Source organism: Myotis myotis, unplaced genomic scaffold (assembly GCF_014108235.1).
Source record: "Myotis myotis isolate mMyoMyo1 unplaced genomic scaffold, mMyoMyo1.p scaffold_m19_p_2, whole genome shotgun sequence".
Taxonomy (NCBI): domain Eukaryota; kingdom Metazoa; phylum Chordata; class Mammalia; order Chiroptera; family Vespertilionidae; genus Myotis; species Myotis myotis.
The window spans coordinates 29,887,468-29,909,046 of NW_023416324.1; the positions used below are offsets into that span (position 1 = coordinate 29,887,468).

General features: G+C 39.8%; 1 protein-coding gene across 14 annotated transcripts in view; it reads left to right on the plus strand.

Moving 5' to 3' along the window:
- Window positions 1-21,579, plus strand: part of SCMH1 (Scm polycomb group protein homolog 1) — a 146,333-nt gene that overhangs the window by 18,188 nt on the left and 106,566 nt on the right. For 8 of the 14 annotated variants that reach the window (XM_036347224.1, XM_036347231.1, XM_036347237.1 and 5 more), the window contains exon 2: window positions 15,313-15,393. The exons of 1 other annotated variant lie outside the window; for it this stretch is intronic. In XM_036347224.1, coding sequence (XP_036203117.1) covers window positions 15,369-15,393 — 25 coding nt within the window. In that variant the 5' untranslated portion in view covers window positions 15,313-15,368. Of the gene's footprint in view, window positions 1-15,312; window positions 15,394-20,855; window positions 20,986-21,579 lie in introns of those variants that run through there. 5 more of the 14 variants (XM_036347225.1, XM_036347227.1, XM_036347232.1 and 2 more) reach the window with 3 other exon arrangements.

Here is a 21,579-nt window from a genome sequence, read left to right on the forward strand (position 1 = left end):
AAATATATAGCACAGAAGAAATTATTATTAGGGAAAAGTGCTAAGAAGGCTGAGGAAAAGTAGATACACTGATTTCTGAGTTAAATTTTGAAGGATCAGTGGTAATTTGACAAATTGAGTGTGTAATGGGAAAAGGGACTTCATTATAGATGAGTTGAGGGACTATAGATCATTTAGAATAACTTAGGGGAGGAAGGTAAAGAGAAGGAAAAAATAGGTAGATGAGGCTGGAGAAATAAGTAGTCAAGGGCCAAATCTTAAAGGATTTAGGTTTTGAAAGGTATAGCAATGCCAAGGACTTTGGTGGATTTCATTCTATGGGCTACATGAATCTATGGAAAGATATTAAACAGAGAGTCAATATGATTGACTTTTTATTTTAGAAGTTATTCTGGTTGTCATATATATGGTGGAATGGAAGTAAAAAGAGATCAATCAGAAGACTATTGATTAGTTTTGTGCAAGCAAGTAACAATATAATATACTGTAAAGAGCATGACCTAGATTGTTTAAAATCCTAGTTCAATCACCCACTAACTCTCTAAACTAACTCTTTAAGTTTTCTTATCAGTGAAATGGGGATAATCTCATACTGGATGTTATGGAAAATCATATGAAGTAACATATATAAGTGGAATCGCTCCCATGAGCTAAGTATAAATCTTAGATGTTGTATTTGTAACTTATGTTTTTATTGCATTTTAAGTAACTTATGACCAAGTATAGGATTTTTTTAAATGATTTTTTATTGATTTTTAGAGAGGAAGGGAGAGGAAGAGAGAGAAAAAAACATTGATGTGAGAGTGAAACATCCACCAGCTGCCTCCTGCACACCCTCTACCGGGGATTGAGCCCATAACCTGGAATCAAACCCACAACCCAGGCATATGCCCTGACCAGGAATAGAACCAGCAACCTTTCAGTGCATGGGATAATGCCCAGCCAACTGAGCCACATCACCAGGGCCCAAGTGTAGGATTTTTAAGACGCACTTTTATTTTCCTTCTACCACCGTCCCAGTAAAACAAAAAGAAAGCCGAAAGGTTACAAATATTTTATATTCACATGAAGATCCATATTTTAGGGTTTTCCAAACATTTAAAAAAATAACATAACTAAAGTATTTTCCTTTGGCTACCCTGCCAGACTCTCAGTTGGAGAATTAGGCTTAGTATCTTTTTTGAGTCAGTAGTGTAATAGGAAAAGACCAGAGCCTTAGCTCAACAAATGAGCTTTTTAGCTGAGAAATAGCATCAGAGTTTACTCTACTTCTGTTTCAAGTGCTTAATAAGGATAACATGAGTAGATTTCCTAGCCATCTTGCATATTTACTGTGAGGATCACATTCTTTCTGTATGTGAACATTCATTAAACTACTATCCAAGGTGCTATTACAAAGACTGTAGTAATGATTCAGATCAGAATTCTAATTTCAAGGGAATTATAGTGCTAAAAGAACTGTAAAGATGTATACATATAACAAATACAAATAAAATAATATGTAAGTCAGTTAACTTTGAAAATTATAAAGGAGTGAAACTAGAAGTCATTTATATTTGTACAGTATATTGTAAAAATATGTTTTCCCATGCACCAAAAGGTCACTGGTTCAATTCCTGATCGGAGCATATGCTCCATTGCAGGCTCCATCCCCAGTGAGGGGTGTGCAGAAGGCAGCAGATCAATGACTCTCTCTCTCCCTCTCCCTTCCTCTCTCTAAAATCAATAAAAACATTTTTTAAAAACGTTTTATAAAGTATATTTCATATGTTTTTGTTATTGAAAGTGCTTCTCCAAGTAAAGCTGAGATAGAGTCACTTTCTTAGATACTTGTGGAAAATCAATGATAAAGATAGATTAGATTTTATGAAGATTTTTAAACCTACATACATATTTTGATCCCAGGTTTACTATTCACTGATGTCAGTATAACTTAGTTAAGGTACTCTCAGAGCCTTAGGGGTGATATGTGTGTGTGTGTGTGTGTGTGTGTGTGTGGGTGTGTGTGTAGTGGAGATAATATCACTTGCCTTTCAATGCTCAACCAACTGAGCCATACTGGCCAGGGTGAAAATACTATTCTTTAAATTCAAAAAGTAGTCATTGTGCTCTGGTCATATAATTTTTGAATTGCATGCCTTTTTTTTTTTTAATGATTAGTCTTCATTCATTTCATTCAAAAATACTTATTGAGTGCCTCCTCAATACCAGGCACTATTGAGATATTATCTCTTAACTACTTTCATCCTCTCATTACCTTGATCCTGTCAGATTCTTGATGAAATGGTCATATATGTAAAAGTGCTAAAAAAAACACAAACCAAACCAACATTCTTGCCTTTAGTCTCTTCGCTCTAGCCTACCCACTTTTTCACTGTTGTCCAATGTTGCCCAAGTTTGAGCTTTGATTCAGCATCTTCTCTGAGATATTTGAAAGTTGTTTTTTTACTTGTGAAAAATGTCAAACATATAACAAAATGAAAAGGATTTTGCAATGGAAAACCTTATGTTCACCATCTAAATTTTACCATTACTTGTAAATATTGCATATCTATTTATGTATCCCTCTACCTACCTAGCTGTATTGAAATTTCTCTGGTGATTTTTTAGGACTTTTCTAAAAGATATTTAAATTAATTTGGAGGCCAGGAGTACAAATGCATTTCAAATATTTATAATTAAATAGCTTTTCTATTTACATTGCTCTGTTCCTATGAAGAATTTTATTTACCACGTTGTTCATTATTTTGATCTTTTTGTACTATTTGTGTTCCTACCTTCATTTCTAACCTTAATTCATCCTATTGCATTTTCCTGAGAATGCCATCAGCTAATTTTTTTTCAATTTCACATTTAGAGTAGGTTCTTTATGGTAGTCCTTGTCTTTTTCTCCTTTTAAAATTAATAAAAAGTAATACTACTGTACATTTTGTGCCTAGTGGCAAACAGTGCAGCTAGAAGCTTTGTTTGATTAGAGAGAGATGCACAGGTCTTAAAATCTCAGGTATTTCAATACTTTCCATCAACTCCCATTTCTTGTTTCTTAGCTTGGGTGTTTCCCCAGGACAGCTCATCTATTTAGAATGCCTTAGGAGTAAATACAATCCTTTACCTATGTTTGGTTAGAGTCTCTCAGCAATTGATTGATTTTCTCCATTATATAGTTCTATTTAGATTATATATTACAGAAATTCTTCAAAGTTTCTGGTTATTTGATAGTACTCTTCCCTATTTTCCAGTGCTGCTAAGAAGCTGGGTACTTTCTCATATTTTTAAAATCTCATATTTTTAGTGACTTTTAATCAAATAGAATTTGCCATTATGTTTTGTGTATTTCCTTAATATGCTGTGAGGACTGTATTCAGAAGTCTTTGAAAAACCAAATTATATTCATGATTATGTCTCTTAACTACTTTCATCCTCTCATTACCTTGATCCTGTCAAATTATAGAGTGACTTACAGATACTAAAGGCTCCAGCTTGTTTTGTTTCATTTTAAGAGATTTTCCACAAATTTTCTCTCTTAGAAATCATCTGAGTTTATATTCAAACACCCAAAATGTTATTCCTGTTTTAAAAATAAGTTTTTTTTTATTTAAGGGAGAGAGAGAAAGAAACATCAATCCGCTGCCTCCCGCATGCACCCTTACCAGGGATCAAGCCTGCAACCTGGCCATGTGTTGTGACTGGTAATTGAACCTGCAACCCTTACAGTGCACAGAACAATGCTCAACCAACTGAGCCATACTGGCCAGGGTGAAAATACTATTCTTTAAATTCAAAAAGTAGTCATTGTGCTCTGGTCATATAATTTTTAATTGCATGCCTTTTTTTTTTTTAATGATTAGCCTTCATTCATTTCATTCAAAAATACTTATTGAGTACCTCCTCAATACCAGGCACTATTCCAAGTAGTGGGATATAGTGCTTAATAAATAACACTGATGAGGCCCCAGTAGAAGAGACAAATTCTTCCTATGTAATAAAAGGCTAATATGCAAATAGACCAAATGGTGGAACAACCAGTCACTATGACATGCTCTGACCACCAGGGAGGCAGATGCTCAACGCAGGAGCTGCCTCCTGGTGGTCAGTACGCTCCCACAGGGAAGCTGGGCTCACAGCTGGCAAGCACAGCAGAGATGGCAGGAGCCTCTCCCTCCTCCTCGGCTGTGCTAAGGAGCAGTGAGCTGAGCAGTAAGGAGCAGCAAGCAGGTGTGCGGTAAGGAGCAAGGGGTCCCGGACTGCAAGAGGGATCCCGGACTGTGAGAGGGATGTCTGCTGAGGGGTCCCGGACTGCGAGAGGGTGCAGCTGGGCTGAAGGACCCTCCCCATCCCCCCGCCCCCCCCCTGGAGTGCACAACTTTTGTGCACTGGGCCTCTAGTAAATAGATAAGGAGCATATTAAATGGTGCTAACTGCTGTGGAGAATTAAGAGTGATATGATAGAGTCTGGGTGACTACTCTAGATTGAGTGGTCAGGGAAGGGTTATCTGGGAAGATGGCATTTAAGCTGAGACTTCAATAATAATAAGCCAGCTATATGAATATGAGGTGGAACATTCCAGGTAGTATAAAGCCCTAAAGCAGTAGGTAAGGAGCTTGGCCTGCATCAGGAGCAGAGAAGGCCTGCTTGGCTTGAGCAAAATGAATGAGAGTGGTAGGAGAAAAGTTAGTAGAGGCCGGGATCAGATCATGTACAATTATGTGGGTCAGGATGAGGTACTGGGATTTAATTTTAAGTGCTATGGGGAGTCTTGAGATTTTAAGCAGGGGAGTGACATGATCTAATTTACGTTAACATATAATCAAGATAGGACATATAATGGAGACAATCAGCCAATGGTGAGAACCTCTAACGAAACATAGGCCAAAGATTATGTTTATTCATAACTCGGGTATATGAAACTAGAGGCCCAGTGCACAAAATTCGTGCACTCGGGGGGTGGAGGGGGTCCCTCAGCCTGGCCTGCACCCTCTCACAGTCCGGGATCCCTCTCGCATTCTGGGACCCCTCGCTCCTTACTGCCCGCCTGCTCACTGCTCCTCACCACTGAGCTCACTGCTCCTTAGCGTAGCCGAGGAGAAGGGAGAGGCTCCTGCCACCGCTGCTGTGCTCACCAGCCATGAGCCTGGCTTTTGGCTGAGCAGCACTCCCCCTGTGGGAACACACTGACCACCAGGAGGCAACTCCTGTGTTGAGCATCTGCCCCCTGGTGGTCAGTGCATGTCCTAGCGACTGGTTGTACCTCCATTTGGTCAGTTTGCATAATAGCCTTTTATTATATAGGAAGGATAGCCCAGCTTTCCTGGAAAAACTCTAAGCCTCAGAAACAAGAAATAGGCCAAATTACCTTGCTTGGAATCCAAGCTCCACCATTTACTAATATACTAACTGTGTAACTTTGTGCAAATTATAAGGTATCTTCCTGCTCTGGTTTCCTCATCAGTAAAATGAAGATAATAATATTACCTAGCTTACTGGGTTGTGAGAATTGAACAATTTAGTACAAGTAAAGTACTGAGAACAAAGCTTGACACATAGTAAGTACTTAATATTTAATTTTATTATTTATTTCCTCTAGATATGGATTGTCTAACATAATAACCACGTGTTTAGTGTAGCTGAAGTACTAAATTGTAAATCTTATTTAATTTTAATTAAATTTAAAAACATCTCTGATACAGAAAAAATTTTAAGTATGTTTTGAATAACTTAGTATATGAATCTTTTCCAACTGTAAATTTTATGAAATTTGAATACAGGTCAAGAATTTCTAATAAAAATTTAGCATCTGAATTGAGATAAACTATAACTGTAAATACACATCAGATTTTGAAGACATTATAAGAAATATAAAGAATTCATTGGTTTTTATGATTGCTGGCTAACATGATAATATTTAAATATATTGTGTTAATTAAAATGAATACTTAAAATATTCACATTTTTTAACTTTTTAAAACGTGACTACTAGAAAACTTAAACTGACATACGTGGCTCAAATTATATTTCTGTTGGAGGACACTGCTCTGGAGCATGAGGCTTGGGGAAGGGCAATGGAAGAAGCATATGGCCTGGGGGAGATACTTTTTCTAATTACACAAATACCCCTGGAGAATCCAAAAAACCTTCACCCAGTGGAGGCTCCTTTCCCATCAAATTCATTCTACTCCTACCCTCTTGCTTAAAATCATTGCCTTTAATGAGCCTGCCTTCACTGATAAAGTGTTTTGTATTCTTCAGATATGTCAGGGTGGGAAAAAAGTTATGAATTAACTGCTCTATGTTAAAGAGTATTGCACAGGTTAGACACCTATCAATGATTTTGATGAAGTAAATATCTGGAGTTCTCTGAACTAGTACTGCCATATAAAATTGTTCTCTGAAAAAAAGTCTACCACTAATCCTGTCCAGTGAATCCCACAGAAGTAAAATGAAGAAGAATTAAAGTAGATTTTAATTCAGGGATAAATTGCTGGGTTAAAAGCTGAGGAAGGTAAAAGGTGTTTTATTCCCTAAAAGCTAAATTTCTGGGATTAAAAAAACAACAACCTCAAAAAGCCATGCAGCCATAAAGTTTTATCTCTGAAGTGAAACTGGACATTTTTCTTTTCTTCTCGTGCTTCGTGGTTCCTGCTCTTTCCATGATTATATGCGTACAAAGGTTATCTGACTTGTTTAAAGAGGCATTATTCTCAGCAGTTAACACAGAAAAGATTCCTAGTAAATACTGAGTAACTCTTAACAAATAGTGCCACTCTTCTGCCTTAGCTGTTTGGAATGCTTATTATATATTCTTTCTGTATCACCCACAAATAGCTTTTTTTTTTTAAATCTATGATATGCCCTAGCTAATACCAGTCAAAAATTATTCCATGCCCTCTCAGTCAAGTAAGTTTTCTAGAAAAGTGAGTTCTTTCCTTAGATTGCTATACTATTTTGGATTCACATAGACATTTCACTGGATGGACTTTTTGTCTTATTGTTATAACTAGAGGCCCGGTGCATGAAATTTGTGCACTGGGGAGGGGGATCCCTCAACCTGGCCTGCACCATCTTGCAGTCCAGGACCCCTCGGGGATGTCTGACTGTTACCTTAAGCCCTCGTTCCTTACCACCCTCCTGCTTGCTGCTCCTTACCACTTAGTTCTCTGCTCCTTAGTGCTGCTGCAGAGGTGGGAAAAGCTCCTGCCACTGCGCTCATCAGCTGTGAGCTGGCTTCTGGCTGAGTGGTGCTCCCCCATGGGAGCACACTGACCACCAAGGGGCAGCTCCTGCGTTGAGCATCTGCCCCCTGGTGGTCAGTGAGCATTATAGCGACAGGTTCTGCCATAACCAGTCACTTAGGCTTTTATTATCTAGATAGAGGCCCAGTGCATGAAATTTGTGCATGCGGGTGGGGGGATCCCTCAGTCCAGCCTGCACCCTCTCGCAATCTGGGACCGCTGGCTCCTAACAGTTTGCCTGCCTGCCTGCCTGATTGCCCCTAACTACCTCTGCCTGCCGGCCTGATGCCCCTAACTGCTCCCCTGCCAGCCTGATCACCCCTAACCGCCTCTGCCTGCCAGCCTGATCGCCCCTTAACTACTCCTCCCTGCCGGCCTGAGCGCCCCCTAACTCCCCTCCCCTGCCGGCCTGATCGCCCCCTAACTGCCCTCCCCTGCCGGCCTGATCGCCCCCTAACTGCTCCCCGCTGCTGGCCTGATCACCCCTAACCACCTCTGCCTCAGCCCCTGCCACCATGGCTTTGTCCAGGAGGAATTGTGGAAGATGTCTGGAAGATGTCCAATCTAATTAGCATATTACCCTTTTATTAGTATAGATCAGCAGTTCTCAACCTGTGGGTTGCGACCCCTTTGGCGGTCGAACGACCCTTTCACAGGGGTTGCCTAAGACCATCCTGCATATCAGATATTTACATTACAATTCATAAGAGTAGCAACATTACAGTTACGAAGTAGCAATGAAAATAATTTTATGGTTGGGTCACAACATGAGGAACTGTATTTCAAGGGCCAGAAGGTTGAGAACCACTGCTATAGATGAAGAAAGGTAGTCTCAGAGTTTCCCAAACAGAAATGGGTGTCAGGGTAATTGCCTGAGTAGCTCACAGGAAGACAGCTGATATGATAAATTTTCCTTATTTCAATAATTTTCCTTATTTTTCTGTGAAGCTATAAAATCAGATATTTGTAGAAGTGGATGATGAGGAAACAGAGGCAAGACCTTCCTGAGAAAGCACTATTGAGTTCTAACCTCCTAGTTTTCAGGTGAAGAATTTGAAGCCCTGAAGAGGGTGACTACTCAGTGACAAAGAATGAACCAGACAAAGTTTAGGTCTAAGTTACCTCTCAGATTCTTGGTACATAGAAAACATAATGGTCTCAAATGTCTCCATGGCCTAAGCAGGGGAGGATTTAATCTAGTTCAGGGCTCTATGTCTAAGGAGGTAGTTTTCTAAGGATATAAAAATGGGACTCGGTCCTATTAGACCAGCCGTGGGCAAACTACGGCCCGCGGGCCAGATCCCGCCCGTTTGAAATGAATAAAACTAAAAAAAAAAAAAGACCGTACCCTTTCATGTAATGATGTTTACTTTGAATTTATATTAGTTCACACAAACACTCCATCCATGCTTTTGTTCCGGCCCTCTGGTCCACTTTAAGAACCCATTGTGGCCCTCGAGTCAAAAAGTTTGCCCACCCCTGTATTAGACTCTAATAGAATAAAGTTGGTCTTGAGATTGCTGGTACCATGTAGCATAGACATCTTTTAAAGGGCTGCTTGGGCAGTATGAACCGATTTTAAAAAGTGATAAATGAGTTAATAGTCTCTTATGGGTCCCCAAAGCCATATGAGTCTGACCTCAGATTTTAATTTTGTCACCATGAAAAGCTTTTATTAAGTAACTCCTGTCTGTAGATGGTGACATGCACTCAAATCTTCACTCTAGGAAACCTTGGGGAAATAAGTCACTTTTAGAAGCTTAATGTTCTGAATAGCTACATGTTTAATTTATTCAATATACATTAAAACTTTATTTTAAAAATTATTTTAGGTGGAAAGTATTCTAAAATGGATTGTACCCTTTCTTCCCCCCCCCTTTCTTTTTAATTTAGTTTGTTGAGTCTAATTTGACCTTTTCTTAATGACTCAGACCCTTATAGTGTGTGTGTGTGTTTGTGTGTGTGTGTAAAGGATACAAAGTTCCATGGGCTTTTAGTAGTCTATTTCTAATTTTCCTTTTCCCACAAGCCCATTTTTAGTAGATATTTTTTACAGAATATAAGGTTTTTCAGGAATGCATATTGTTATAAAAATACCAGGAATTAAGTTTGTGGATCCACAATAAAACAAAGATTTGAAAACCATTGCTCTGGGTAGCTCCTTCTTTATGCTAATAATAATTTCTTACATTTGCATAGTAACTATTTGCCAAGCCTCTTTACACATATATGGCCTATGATAAGTAAACTAGGGAAGGGATTGACTTCTTGTTGTTTTTAAACTATATATTAGGCAAGCATAATGGAACCTAAAAGAGCATGGATTTTGAAATGAGACCATCTTTAACTTTAGCCTTTCCATTTAGTAGCCAAGTGACCCTGGATACCTTAATCTTATTTAATATCAGAACCTTGGCTTTTTTTTTTTTAACCTAAAAATGTCAGAATTATTGGGTGCTTTAAATCAGTTAATAAAGATAAAAATGCCTAGTAGGAGCACCATGAATAAATCTCACAAACAAAATGTTGAGTGGAAGAAAGTGTACATAAAATATAGTACATGTGATGTAATTTTATTTTTATAGCATTCAAAACAGGCAAAACTAATCTACAATGATAGAAATCAAGGCATTGTTTACTCTTGGGTAGAGTAATGACTCAGAGAGGAAGCAAAAGGAGTACTTCAGGTGCTAGTAATGATCTCTTTCTTGGTTTGGAGACACATTGTAAAAGTTTGTTGAGCTCTATACTTAGGATTTGTGTACTTTTCATTATGGGTATTATACTTTATTTTAAAGTGCTTAGCACAGAACCTAGCACATAGTTGGTTCCCTTCTTCTATGATGGTTCATTAAATTAACAATATGAAAGTTTATTTAGAAAAGTGATCTTAGCCTCCTTTCCTTGTAACCTTTCAGTTTCTTTGTTATGGTTCTCTTGTCTCCTAATCCCAGTTTTATATCCAGCATATTTATACTGATGGTAATCCTAATTGGTGTTGTTGAAAGAGTTTAGGTTAATCAGGCAAGGTGAAATTGAATGTCTGACCAGTGTGATTTAGGAGTAAATCAGGAATATGAATTTTTATTTGATGCTCTCCTCTGATCATTATGTGATTTGATGTTCTGCTTTTTAAGTGGAGATTAAATTGATATTTTTCTAATTTGTATAATGTAATTTTGTCTTATATCTACTTTAATATTGAATGTTTTCATGGTGGGATGTTGGATTTGCTCTTTTATTTCTGGCACTTTTAATGCAAGCCAGTTATAGTGTAGCAGGCTTTGAAATGGTAACTGTCAAACCTAACACCTTTTAGATTTTACATAGGTTCTTATCACTGAAAGAGAATCATACTTATTGGTTTTACCTTATTGTTTTTATTCTACAAGTATAGAAATAGAACTTGCATACTTGGGAATTTATGTAAGATTCAGTTGTAAAAACTTAGAATTGTTGAAAATTCAATTTAAAAAAACTGAGACTTATTTTTTCTGCTAGGTAATGTTTGGGATATAAAATAAGCCTGACAGTCTCTGTCCTCAGGGAGGATGGAATCCTGTAAGGAGAGGTCTGTCAGGTAGGCAGAAATGAATTTATCTGCATTTGCTTTTGGTCTTTTGAGAGAAGGTTTCTGATACAGATATTAGCAAGACCCTCTAAACTACAGAGAACTGTGGTGATGATTGTATGGATGCCAATACAGCCAATATACAGAGAACTGACTGACTTCTCAGTAATCAGTAATATGACAAAAAGTTAGGGAGGTGGGGAAGTACTCCCTATCAGATATCTACACTAATAAAAGAAAAACATAGTAATTGGCATACGACCGCTACCCTTTTCATTGGCTAATCAGCAAGATATGCAAATTAACTGTCAGCCAAGATGGCGGCCGGCAGCCAGGCAGGTTGAAACTAACATGAGGCTTGGTTGCCTCAGTGACGGAGGATTGTTGGAGGAAACCAACGTTCCCCGCCTGCGGCTGCAGTCCTCTGAGCGGGCAGTTTAAGAAACATTGTAACAAATACCGCCGGACTTCAGCCAGCAGATTCTCAACATTGTAAGCAAAGGCCAGAAACCTACTTTCAGCCGCGGGAGGCCTAAGAGCTGGAGCCAAGCATCAAGTTAAAGCTGGCCCAGAATAAAAAGAATAAAAGGAGCAGTTAGGAACTTCAGTCACTCCCAGCCTGAAAACAGCCCTCAGCCCCTCACCCAGACTGGCCAGGCACCCCAGTGGGGACCCCCACCCTGATCCAGGACACCCTTCAGGGCAAACCAGCCGGCCCCACCCATGCACCAGGCCTCTACCCTATATAGTAAAAGGGTAATATGCCTCCCTGCACCGGGATCAGCATGACAGGGGGCAGCGCCCAAACCCACTGATCGCCCTGCGGCTCTGTGTGACAGGCGGCGGGGCCCCAACCCCCTGAGCAGCCCTGCTCTGTGCCTGATAGGGGGGAGCTCCCCAATCCCCCCCCCCCCCACGGGCCCTGCTCTGTGTGTGATGGGGTAGAGCCATAACCTCCCCATCGGCCCTGCCCTGAGTGTGAGAGTGGCGGCGCCCCAATCCCCTGCTCGGCCCTGCTCTGTGGGTGATAGAGGGCGGTGCCCCAACCCCCTGATTGGCCCTGCTCTGTGCGTGACGGGGTGGCGCTGCAACCTCCCCATCGACCCTGCCTTGAGTGTGACAGGGGACGGTGCCCCAACCCCCCAATTGGCCCTACCCTGAGCGTGACTGAGGGTGGCATCGCAACCTCCCAATCCGCCCTGCTCTGTGCATGACGGGGCGGCGCCCCAACTCCCCAATCGGCCCTGCTCTGTACCCGACCAGGGGCTGCACCTAGGGATTGGGCCTGCCCTCTGCCACCCGGGAGCAGGCCTAAGCCAGCAGGGCGTTATCTCCCATGGGGTCCCAGACTTCGAGAGGGCACAGGACGGGCTGAGGGACCCCCCCTCCCCCCCGAGGGCACAAATTTTTGTGCACCGGGCCTCTAGTTTATTTATATTAACTCATTAAAATAGATAATGCCATTTAACCCTCAGAGACCCTTTGCAGTAGACACTATTATTTCCACTTTAAAGATATATACATTGAGGCCCAGAGACAGTAACTTGTCCAAGTTTACATAGCTAGTGACAGAGTTAATATTCAAATCCAAAACCTATCTGTACCACTTGCTATATACAGATAGCCACATTAGCCAATGAAAGGATATGTCTATCAAAAGATAGCCTGGAAACATGCTAAATGGAAGGTCAGAGAGAAAATTGATAGGTTACATCTAAGATTATTCAGGAAAGGAAATGCTATGACTCTAATACTTAATTACTTGAAAGTCCCTGTGAACCTTTTTGTATTCCTGTTACGAATTGGTTGAATAGGACTGTCAAAATAGGACTGATGCAGATTCACCTGTTGCCTGTTTAATTTCTCTGTGTGTGTGGTAAAATATACATGCCATAAAACTTACCATTTTAATTCATTAAGTACATTTCAGTGTTATGTAGCATTTACTACTATCCATTTTTGGAACTTCATCATCATCCCAACAGAAACTCTGAACCTATTAAATCATAACTCTTCATTACCCACCCTACCAAACCTCTATGAATTTCCCTATTCTAGTTACCAAATATAAGTGCAATTGTACAATATTTATCCCTTTGATTTTGGCTCATTTCACTTAGCATAATGTTTTTAAGATTCATCCATGTTATAGCAAGTATTAGAATTTCATTCCTTTTTATGGCTGAGTAATATTCCATTGTATGAATATGCCACATTTGTTTATCTTTTCATTTATTGATGGACACTTGAATCATTTCTTCCCTTTGGCTATTGTGAATAATGCTGCTATGAATATTAGTGGACAGTGTCATAGCAGCGTCAGTCCTTGATATTAATCCCTTATTTTAAGTATATGCCTGAGAGTGGAGTTGCTAGATCATTTGGTAATTCTTTGTTCAACTCTCTGAGATTTTCCACAGCTGCACCATTTTTTATTCCCATTAGCAATTTGCAAGAGTTTTAGTTTCTCCACATCCTCACCAACACTTATTATTATTTTTTTCATAATAGCCATCCTAATGGACATTAGTAAAGTGGTATCTCATTGTAATTTTGATTTACATTTCCCTAATAATTAATGATGTTGAGTATCTTTTTGTATGCTTATTGACCATCTGTATAGATAAATGGAGAAATGTCTGTTCAGTTCCCTTGCCCGTTTTTTTAATTGGGTTGTTTGAGGGTTTTTGTTGTTGAATTATAGAGTTCTATTTTTTTTTAATTGTTAAAAATACGTTTTTATTTATTTCAGAGAAAGGAAGGGAGAGGGAGAGAGAGATAGATACATCAATTATGAGAGAGAATCATCAATGGGCCACCTCCTGAACACCGCCCACAACCTGGGCAGGTGCCGTGACCAGGAATCAAACCATAACCTCCAGGTTCATAGGTTGATGCCCAACCACTTAGCCACACTGGCTGGGCAATAGGAGTTCTTGTATATATTCTAAATTGATATTAATCCCTTATCAGATATATGATCTGCCAATATTTTCTCCCATCCTGTAGGTTGTCTTTTCACTCTCATGATAGTGTCCTTTGATACACAATGTTTTTCATTTTAATGAAATTCAGTGTATTAGAGGGTTTGCCTCTGCTTTAGATGTCATATCCAAGAATCATTGCAAATCCATGAAGATTTCCCCTTATGTTTCCTCCTAAGAGTTTTATAATTTTAGCTCTAATGTTTAGGTCTTTGATGCATTTTGAGTTAATTTTTGTATAAGGTTTAAGGAAAACATTCTACTTCATTTTTTTTGCATGTGAGTATCAGGTTTCCCAGCATCATTTGTTGAAATGAGTATCTTTTTCCTATGAATGGTCTTGACACCTTTGTAGAAAATCATTTGACCATATATGTTAGACTTTTTTTCTGGGTCCTCTGTTCTATTCCATTTGTCTATATGTCTGTCCTTATGCCCAGATCATACTGTTTTTTATTACTGTAGCTTTGTAATAAGTTTTGAAATCAGGAATTGTGAATCTTCCAAGTTCTATCTTTATTTTCAAGATTGTTTAAGGTATTTGGGATCCTTTGAAAGTCCATGTGAATTTTAGGATGGTTTTTTATATTTCTACAAAAAACGTCATTGGGATTTTTAAAAGGGATTGCATTGAGTTTGTAGATCACTTTGGGTATTATTGTTATCTTAACAATATTAGTCTTCCAATTTATGAACACAGATGTCTTTCCATTTACTTATGTACTAGAGGCCCAGTGCATGAAATTCATGCACTTGCAGAGGGAGGGTCCCTCAGCCCAGCCTGCACCCTCTCACAGTCCAGGAGCACCGAGATCCATCACCCTGCAGAGGGAGGGGAGGGCCCGCCCACCCGGCCAGGGCTCCTTGATCGATGGCCCCACAGAGGGAAGCCCCACCCACCCACCCACCGCAGCCCGCCTATTGGTGGCCTGGGCCTCCCTCTTTGGGGCAATCACGGAGCTCCATGATCAATTGCCCCGCCAGCTGGTGGCCTGGGCCTCCCTCTGCAGGGCAATCATGAGGCAATTGCGGGGCCCCCTGACCAATTGCATCGCATCTGCCTTGGCTGGCCTGGGGCCAGTGCGTGTCATAGTGTGGTCGTCTGGATGGTGGTCCTGCTGTTCAGCCATTTGGTCAATTTGCATATTATGCTTTTATTATTATAGATTCTTTAACTTTATTTTAGTGTTTTGTAGTTTTCAGTGTATAATATTTTAGTTCATGTGGCTGTCATATTTCTCACAGTAAATTAATAAATGAACATTTCAGTTTACCCATTATTGTTTAATGGCCTATAAATCTGTCAAGATTCTTTTCTATTTGTAACATAATTAGGATTCTGAATCCACAAAGCTGAGGGAAGGATCCTGGAAATTGGAAACCTAACCATATTGTTGCCCTTGGGAAACTATGTCTGGGTGTCCAGACTGCTCGTTTCCTCTGATAAAAACCTAATTTCACTGTCTGTCTTCTTTGGTCTACGGTAGTTTGTTCACATTTCTAATATTTTCTATCTTTTGCTTCTAGATTTCTCCATCTTACTAAAGGAAAACGATTCCCTATTTGGTTTAGCTGATGGTACCATGCAAAAATCAGATCCTCGAAAAGGTCAGAACCTGCATTTATACATAAAAGAAATAGAGAGTTACCCTCTATTAGGCTGTGTATTAATGGATGTGTCATAAAAAAAACAACTAGAGCGAATAAAAGAATCTCACCCTTTCTTGCCAATTTATCCTGCAATTTTGACAAGTCCTGCATGTTATTTATGCAGCTCTTTATAGTTTGCAAAGTGCTCTTCAGAATTATTTCATACAGTCTTTACAGTAATCTTATGAAGTGGGTACTATTGCTATTCTTATTTCATGGAAACAATGAAGGGTTATGAGACTATTCAAAATTGTATTACTATGAGTGGCAAGATATAGTCCTAGATCTTTTGCCTCTAAATCCTACCCTTCTCACATCATAAGTTCATAATCAGTATCAGAATTTAGTAAACATGTAAGTATGGAAACTGTATGAACATTGGAAATAATGTATGTAAAAGTCTGTGAAAAAAGTTAAAGTCCCTTTATAGATGTAAAATACCATTAATAATTCAATATACCTTGATATTGAATGTCTAACATGATCTTTAGGATGACATAAAACGCTTCAGTATGTAATATGCCATTGTCTTAGTTTAGCAAACAAGGCTCTTCACAAGTTGCTGCCTACCTACTTTTCTATTCTCATCTCAATCAGTTCCTGTCACTTATCTCTGTACCTTACCCTTTTCTTTTACATCTATAATAAACTACTGGCTTTTGTCCTAACACACTATGCATTTCCAGGAAGTATGATGTGGCACCATTGATGCCAATAATCTTGTTCAAGAAGCAACAAAGAGAGTATGGCTTCTCTGCATTTTCATTAGCCGCTCCTTGTTAGCTGCTTTGCTTGTTAAAGGAAATATTGATGTTCTCTAGAGGTTCTCTCTGCACTGCAGAGATGCATAATTGCTACACAGAGAGTGGGGGAGGGACAGTCACCAAGGAGAGATTTGCTCCATCTTCTTTGTTCACATCTGCTGATGCACAAGACAGGATTTATTGCTTTCTTGGCAAATGTGATTGCCTAGCTTGCCTCCCCCCGCCCCTCTTCTGGTGGGTCATCCCAGAGGAATATTACCATCTCATCACACTCATCTATGAATGGAGCAAAATAAATGGAAAGCTGGAGGCAGAGGATCAGGTGAGAGGCACTAGGAATACTTGCTAATCAGAGAGTGGCTGATTAGTGGCACATCCCAGACCAGTCCTCTGTCTTATCTCCTGCCTCCCCGTAGCTTGTCATCCATGACCACAGTGGGACAGTTTGTTCTGCTCTCAACATTTCAATTTGATTTCTGTGCATATCGGCTTAGGATTGTGGTTTATTAAAACCACAACTGTTATCTAACACTGAAAGACTTCTATCTTGTCATAATGGGTTTTCAGAAGTACATTTGATTCTTCTTTTTCCTACTTTTCAGCTTACATTTCTGGGGGAAACATTCTTCCTTCCCAGTTCTCTTCCTCCTTTCCCTTCCTCACCTTGTCTCTCATTGGTATGTGCATGTACTAGCACATAAAGCCTGCATTATTTTCCAAGCTCTATGAATAATTTAAAACATAGTTCCTATGAACATCAGAGGATGTGATGTTTAACTTAATTTTACCTTATTAAATCCCAGACTATATCTAATCTTATTCAGTGTCCGGATCAAACTTCAGTTTTTACTGTAGTAAAATGGGTAGAAGATCCACATTCACATCTGGTTGCAGTTCTTCCCATGCTGGGCTATTTTGTGTTAGAAGCATTTGTAAGGTTTCTTTTTCATTTGTTTATTTATTTCGAGGAGAAAGACGGTGCTGTTAAGAGCATAGTTTTTGTTCAAATTCTGCCTTTTCTTCTGACTGTGAACTTTCAGAAAGTTAATCAACCTCCCTGGTATCATTTCCTTATTTGTAAAAATGAATAATGATACCATACTAAGTGGTATCAAACAGGGGAGGATGGTCTTACTGAAATACTTAGCACAATATCTGGCACATAGTAAACACTTAAAAATGAGCTATATAATGCTAATAATAATTATTATTGCTACTTTAATATACAAGAGATAATTTACAACTGACTTTTTCTGTTTTTAATATATTTTTGTTGATTTCAGAGAGGAAGGGAGAGGGAGAAAGAGAGATGGAAACATCAGTGATGAGAGAGAATCATCGATCAGCTGCCTTATGCACTCCCCACCCTGGGGATCGAGCCCAAAACCCGGGGCATGTGCCCTGACCAGGAATCAAACCATGACCTCCTGGTTCATAGATCAATGCTCAACCACTGAGCCACACTGGCTGGGCTGATTTTTTTTCCTTGTTTTCCTCTTTTTTTTTTTTTTTTTTTTAATTGATTTCAGAGAGGAAGGGAGAGGGAAAGAGAGATAGAAGCATCAATGATGAGAGAGAATCATTGATCGGCTGTTTCCTGCATGCTCCTTGATCCTTACTGAGGATCAAGCCCACAACCTGGCATGTGTCCTTGTCTGGAATCAAACCTGGGACCCTTCAGTCTTCAGGCTGATGCTCTATCCACTGAGCCAAGCTAGCTAGGGCTGATTTTCTTCTTAATATCACAATATATGAAGAATTTTTTTCTTGCTTCAAGGTATGACCTATTGTAATTGTTTTGTCACATTTCAAAAGGATGCTTCCATAGCCTTGTAGATTTTTCTGTTATATATATATCTTTATCTCAAAGGTTTCTAATACTAGAATCTTTACATTCTCTAGATCTGCACTGTTCAATATAGTAGCCACTGAACATGCATGTATTTAAATTTAATTAAAATTAAATATAATTAAAAAATGCAGCTTTTCAGTAATTCTAGGCACATTTAGGTGCTGAATAGCCACCTAATGGCTACTCATTAGACAATACAGATGTAGAACATATTCATTATCACTGACAGTTCTTTTGGACAGCACTGCTTTAGATGTCCCTAGTCCAGCCGTGGGCAAACTACGGCCCGCAGGCCGGATCCGGCCCGTTTGAAATGAATAAAACTAAAAAAAAAAAGACCGTACCCTTTTATGTAATGATGTTTACTTTGAATTTATATTAGTTCACACAAACACTCCATCCATGCTTTTGTTCTGGCCCTCTGGTCCAGTTTAAGAACCCATTGTGACCCTCGAGTCAAAAAGTTTGCCCACCCCTGCCCTAGTCTCTGATCCTGCACTCTTCTCAGAAATCAAAAGAGGTTATATTTTCTAGGATGTTGCAAAGACTCCTGTCTTAATGTTTCAGGGCTCTGGACATCAGCGGACCCAGGTTACTCTTCTTACTCCAGCCCCTTAGTGTCATTACTGTATTTTGAATTAAACAAGAGGCTTTTTCACTTCCCCCAAGTAGATCACATTACCATAATTTTTAAAGGTCCCAGTCAAAAATTGTGTTTGTCCTAATATTGTGAGTATTAGAATCCTTAGGGGCTAACTAGTAAGAGGAGGTTCTAATGTCCTTTTTGTAAGTACATTATATTATTCAGATTCTGAGTTTTCTCTCTGAGAAAGGTAGTAAACAGCAAGCTTTTCCTGAATAATCTCTATTATCTGTATTTTGCACTTTGTATTATGCACTTTTAAAGTCATTTTTTCATTTGTTCTTCACAACAACTTAGTGAAGCAAGTAGCATTAAGATTGTATTCCTGTTTTACTGATTAAAAAACTGAGGCTCAGTACAATTAATTATTTGCCTAAGTACTTTAAGGAAAAATAAAGTTGATATTCAAAACAGGATAAAATTATAACTTCAAGCTCTGGCCGGTGTGGCATATACCTGGGTTGCAGGTTTGATCCCTGGCCCCAGTCAGGGCTGTATGCAGGAGACAACCAATTGATGTGTCTCTCTCACATCAATGTTTCTCTCTCTCTCCCTTCCCTTTCCTTCCACTCTCTCTAAAACAATCAATGGAAAAAATAATCCTTAAGTGAAGATGAATAAAAAATAAATAAATTTAACTTTCAGTTCAATATTTTGTTTTGTTTTTATTTTGTATAAAAAAGATTAAAGATTCTTTAGAGCATCTTGAAAACTGACGACTGTTGTATGAAGTACTCTCAGAGAATTACTACAGCCTCATTTGTCCTATGACCATGTGTATTAGACAGGGAGGGCTACCATAACAAAATACCACAGGCTGGGTGGCTGAAACAGCAGAAATTTATTTTCTCACAGTTCCTAAGGCTAGAAGTTCAAGGTCAAGGTGTTTGCAGGGCTGGTTTCTGGTGAGGCATCTCTCTTTGACTTATAGATAGGTGTCCTCATCTGGCCTTTTTCTCTGAATGTCTTTGTGGAGGGAGCGAAGGAGGAAGGAGAGAGAGAGAGATCTCTGGTATCTCTTTCTCTTCTTATGACACCAGTCCTGTCAGATTAGAGCTCCACCCCTATGACCTCATTTACCTTTAGTTATTTCCTTAAAAGCCCTATCTCCATATACAGTCACATTGGAGATTAGAACTTTAACATATGAATTTCATGGGAACACAGATCAGTTCATTACATCATGTTAATGGTGTTTGAATATCTTTCGATTAATTGGAAATTATATTTATACTAGAGGCCCGATGCACAAAATTCAGCCTGGCCTGCATCCTCTCCAATCTGGGAGGTCAAACAGACCTCCCCATAGGGATCGGGCCTAAACTGGCAGTCGGACATCCCTCTCACAATCCGGGCCGCTGGCTCCTAACCGCTCGCCTGCCTGCCTGCCTGATTGCCCCTATCCTCTTCTGCCTGCCAGCCTGTTTGCCCCCTAACCAATCCCCTGCTGGCCTAATTGATGCCTAACTGCTTCTCTGCTGGCCTGATCATCCCCAACTGCCCTCCCCTGCTGGCCTGATGGCCCCAACAGCCCTCCCCTGCTGGCCTGGTCACCCCCAATTGCCCTTCTCTGCCGGCCTGGTCGCACCCAACTGCCATCCCCCACAGGCCTGGTTGCCCCCAACTACCCTCCCCCGCAGGCCTCATTGCCCCCAGCTACCCTCCCCCGCAGGCCTAGTCCCCCCCAACTGCCCTCCCCTGCCGGCCTGGTCACCCCCAACTGCCCTCCCCTGCCGGCCCGATTGCCCACAACTGCCCTCCTGTTCACCCCCAACTGCCCTCCCCTGCCGGCCCGATTGCCCACAACTGCTGGCCTGTTCGCCCCCAACTGACCTCCCCTGCCGGCCATCTTGTGGCGGCCATCCTGTGATGACATCACAACTGACACCACCTAGGCTTTTATTATATAGGATTATACATTTTCATGGAAACAAATGTAGCAAGTATCTATATTCTTTATCTCTGCAGATATTGAGGCTTAGATAAATTAAACCTGTGGCACTTACTATAAGGTACTTTCTAACACTGAGATCGTCTAATAAGCAAAAAAATTGTGTCTGTCCTACTTTTTTAATAATGTAGCCTATTTTGTTAATAACTAAAAGTCTCAGTACTTTACAGGGTAATAAATGTCTCCTCCTTTCCCACCCCAACTTTACAGATGGAGAAATTAACGTACAGAGAAACTGACTTGTCAGAGGTCAGAGGAAGGTATTGGTGAATCCAGGGATAAATCCCAAACTTCTTAACACCTTGTCCAGTTTTTAGTTCATTGACTATGCAGCCTAGTGGTAAGTATCTTTTTACCCTCCTGTCTTGGAGGTAAGAGGGATTAAGAGCCTTAGCAAGGACTGAATTTAGATAATTTCTCACTACTAGTTAGATTATTCACTATCCTTTTCTGTTAGCCATGATGTCATTTTTGTCATTAGCATGAATTTTCCAGGTCATGAAAGGAGGTTGGAAGTTTTGCTTTTTTTTTTTTAATTTTCAATTATAGTTGACATTCAATGTTATTTATTTTTATATATATTTGTATTGATTTCAGAGAGGAAGGGAGAGGGAGAGAAAGATAGAAACAGCAATGATGAGAGAGAATCATTAATCGGCTGCCTCCTGCATGCCCCCCACTGGGGATCGAGCTTGCAACCTTGGCATGTACCCTGTCCTGGAATTGAATGGTGACCTCCTGGTTCATAGGGCAGCGTTCAACCACTGAGCCATGCCAGCTGGGTGGAAGTTTTGCTTTTTATTTAAATACTTAAAAATATTTCTGTAATGGTTCAACTACACTAGAGATTATTATTAAGAGGGGAAAGAAAGAAAACCTATTTAATGAATTTTTTCTCTGTGATACCATGCTAGAAACTTTGCATTATGTTATT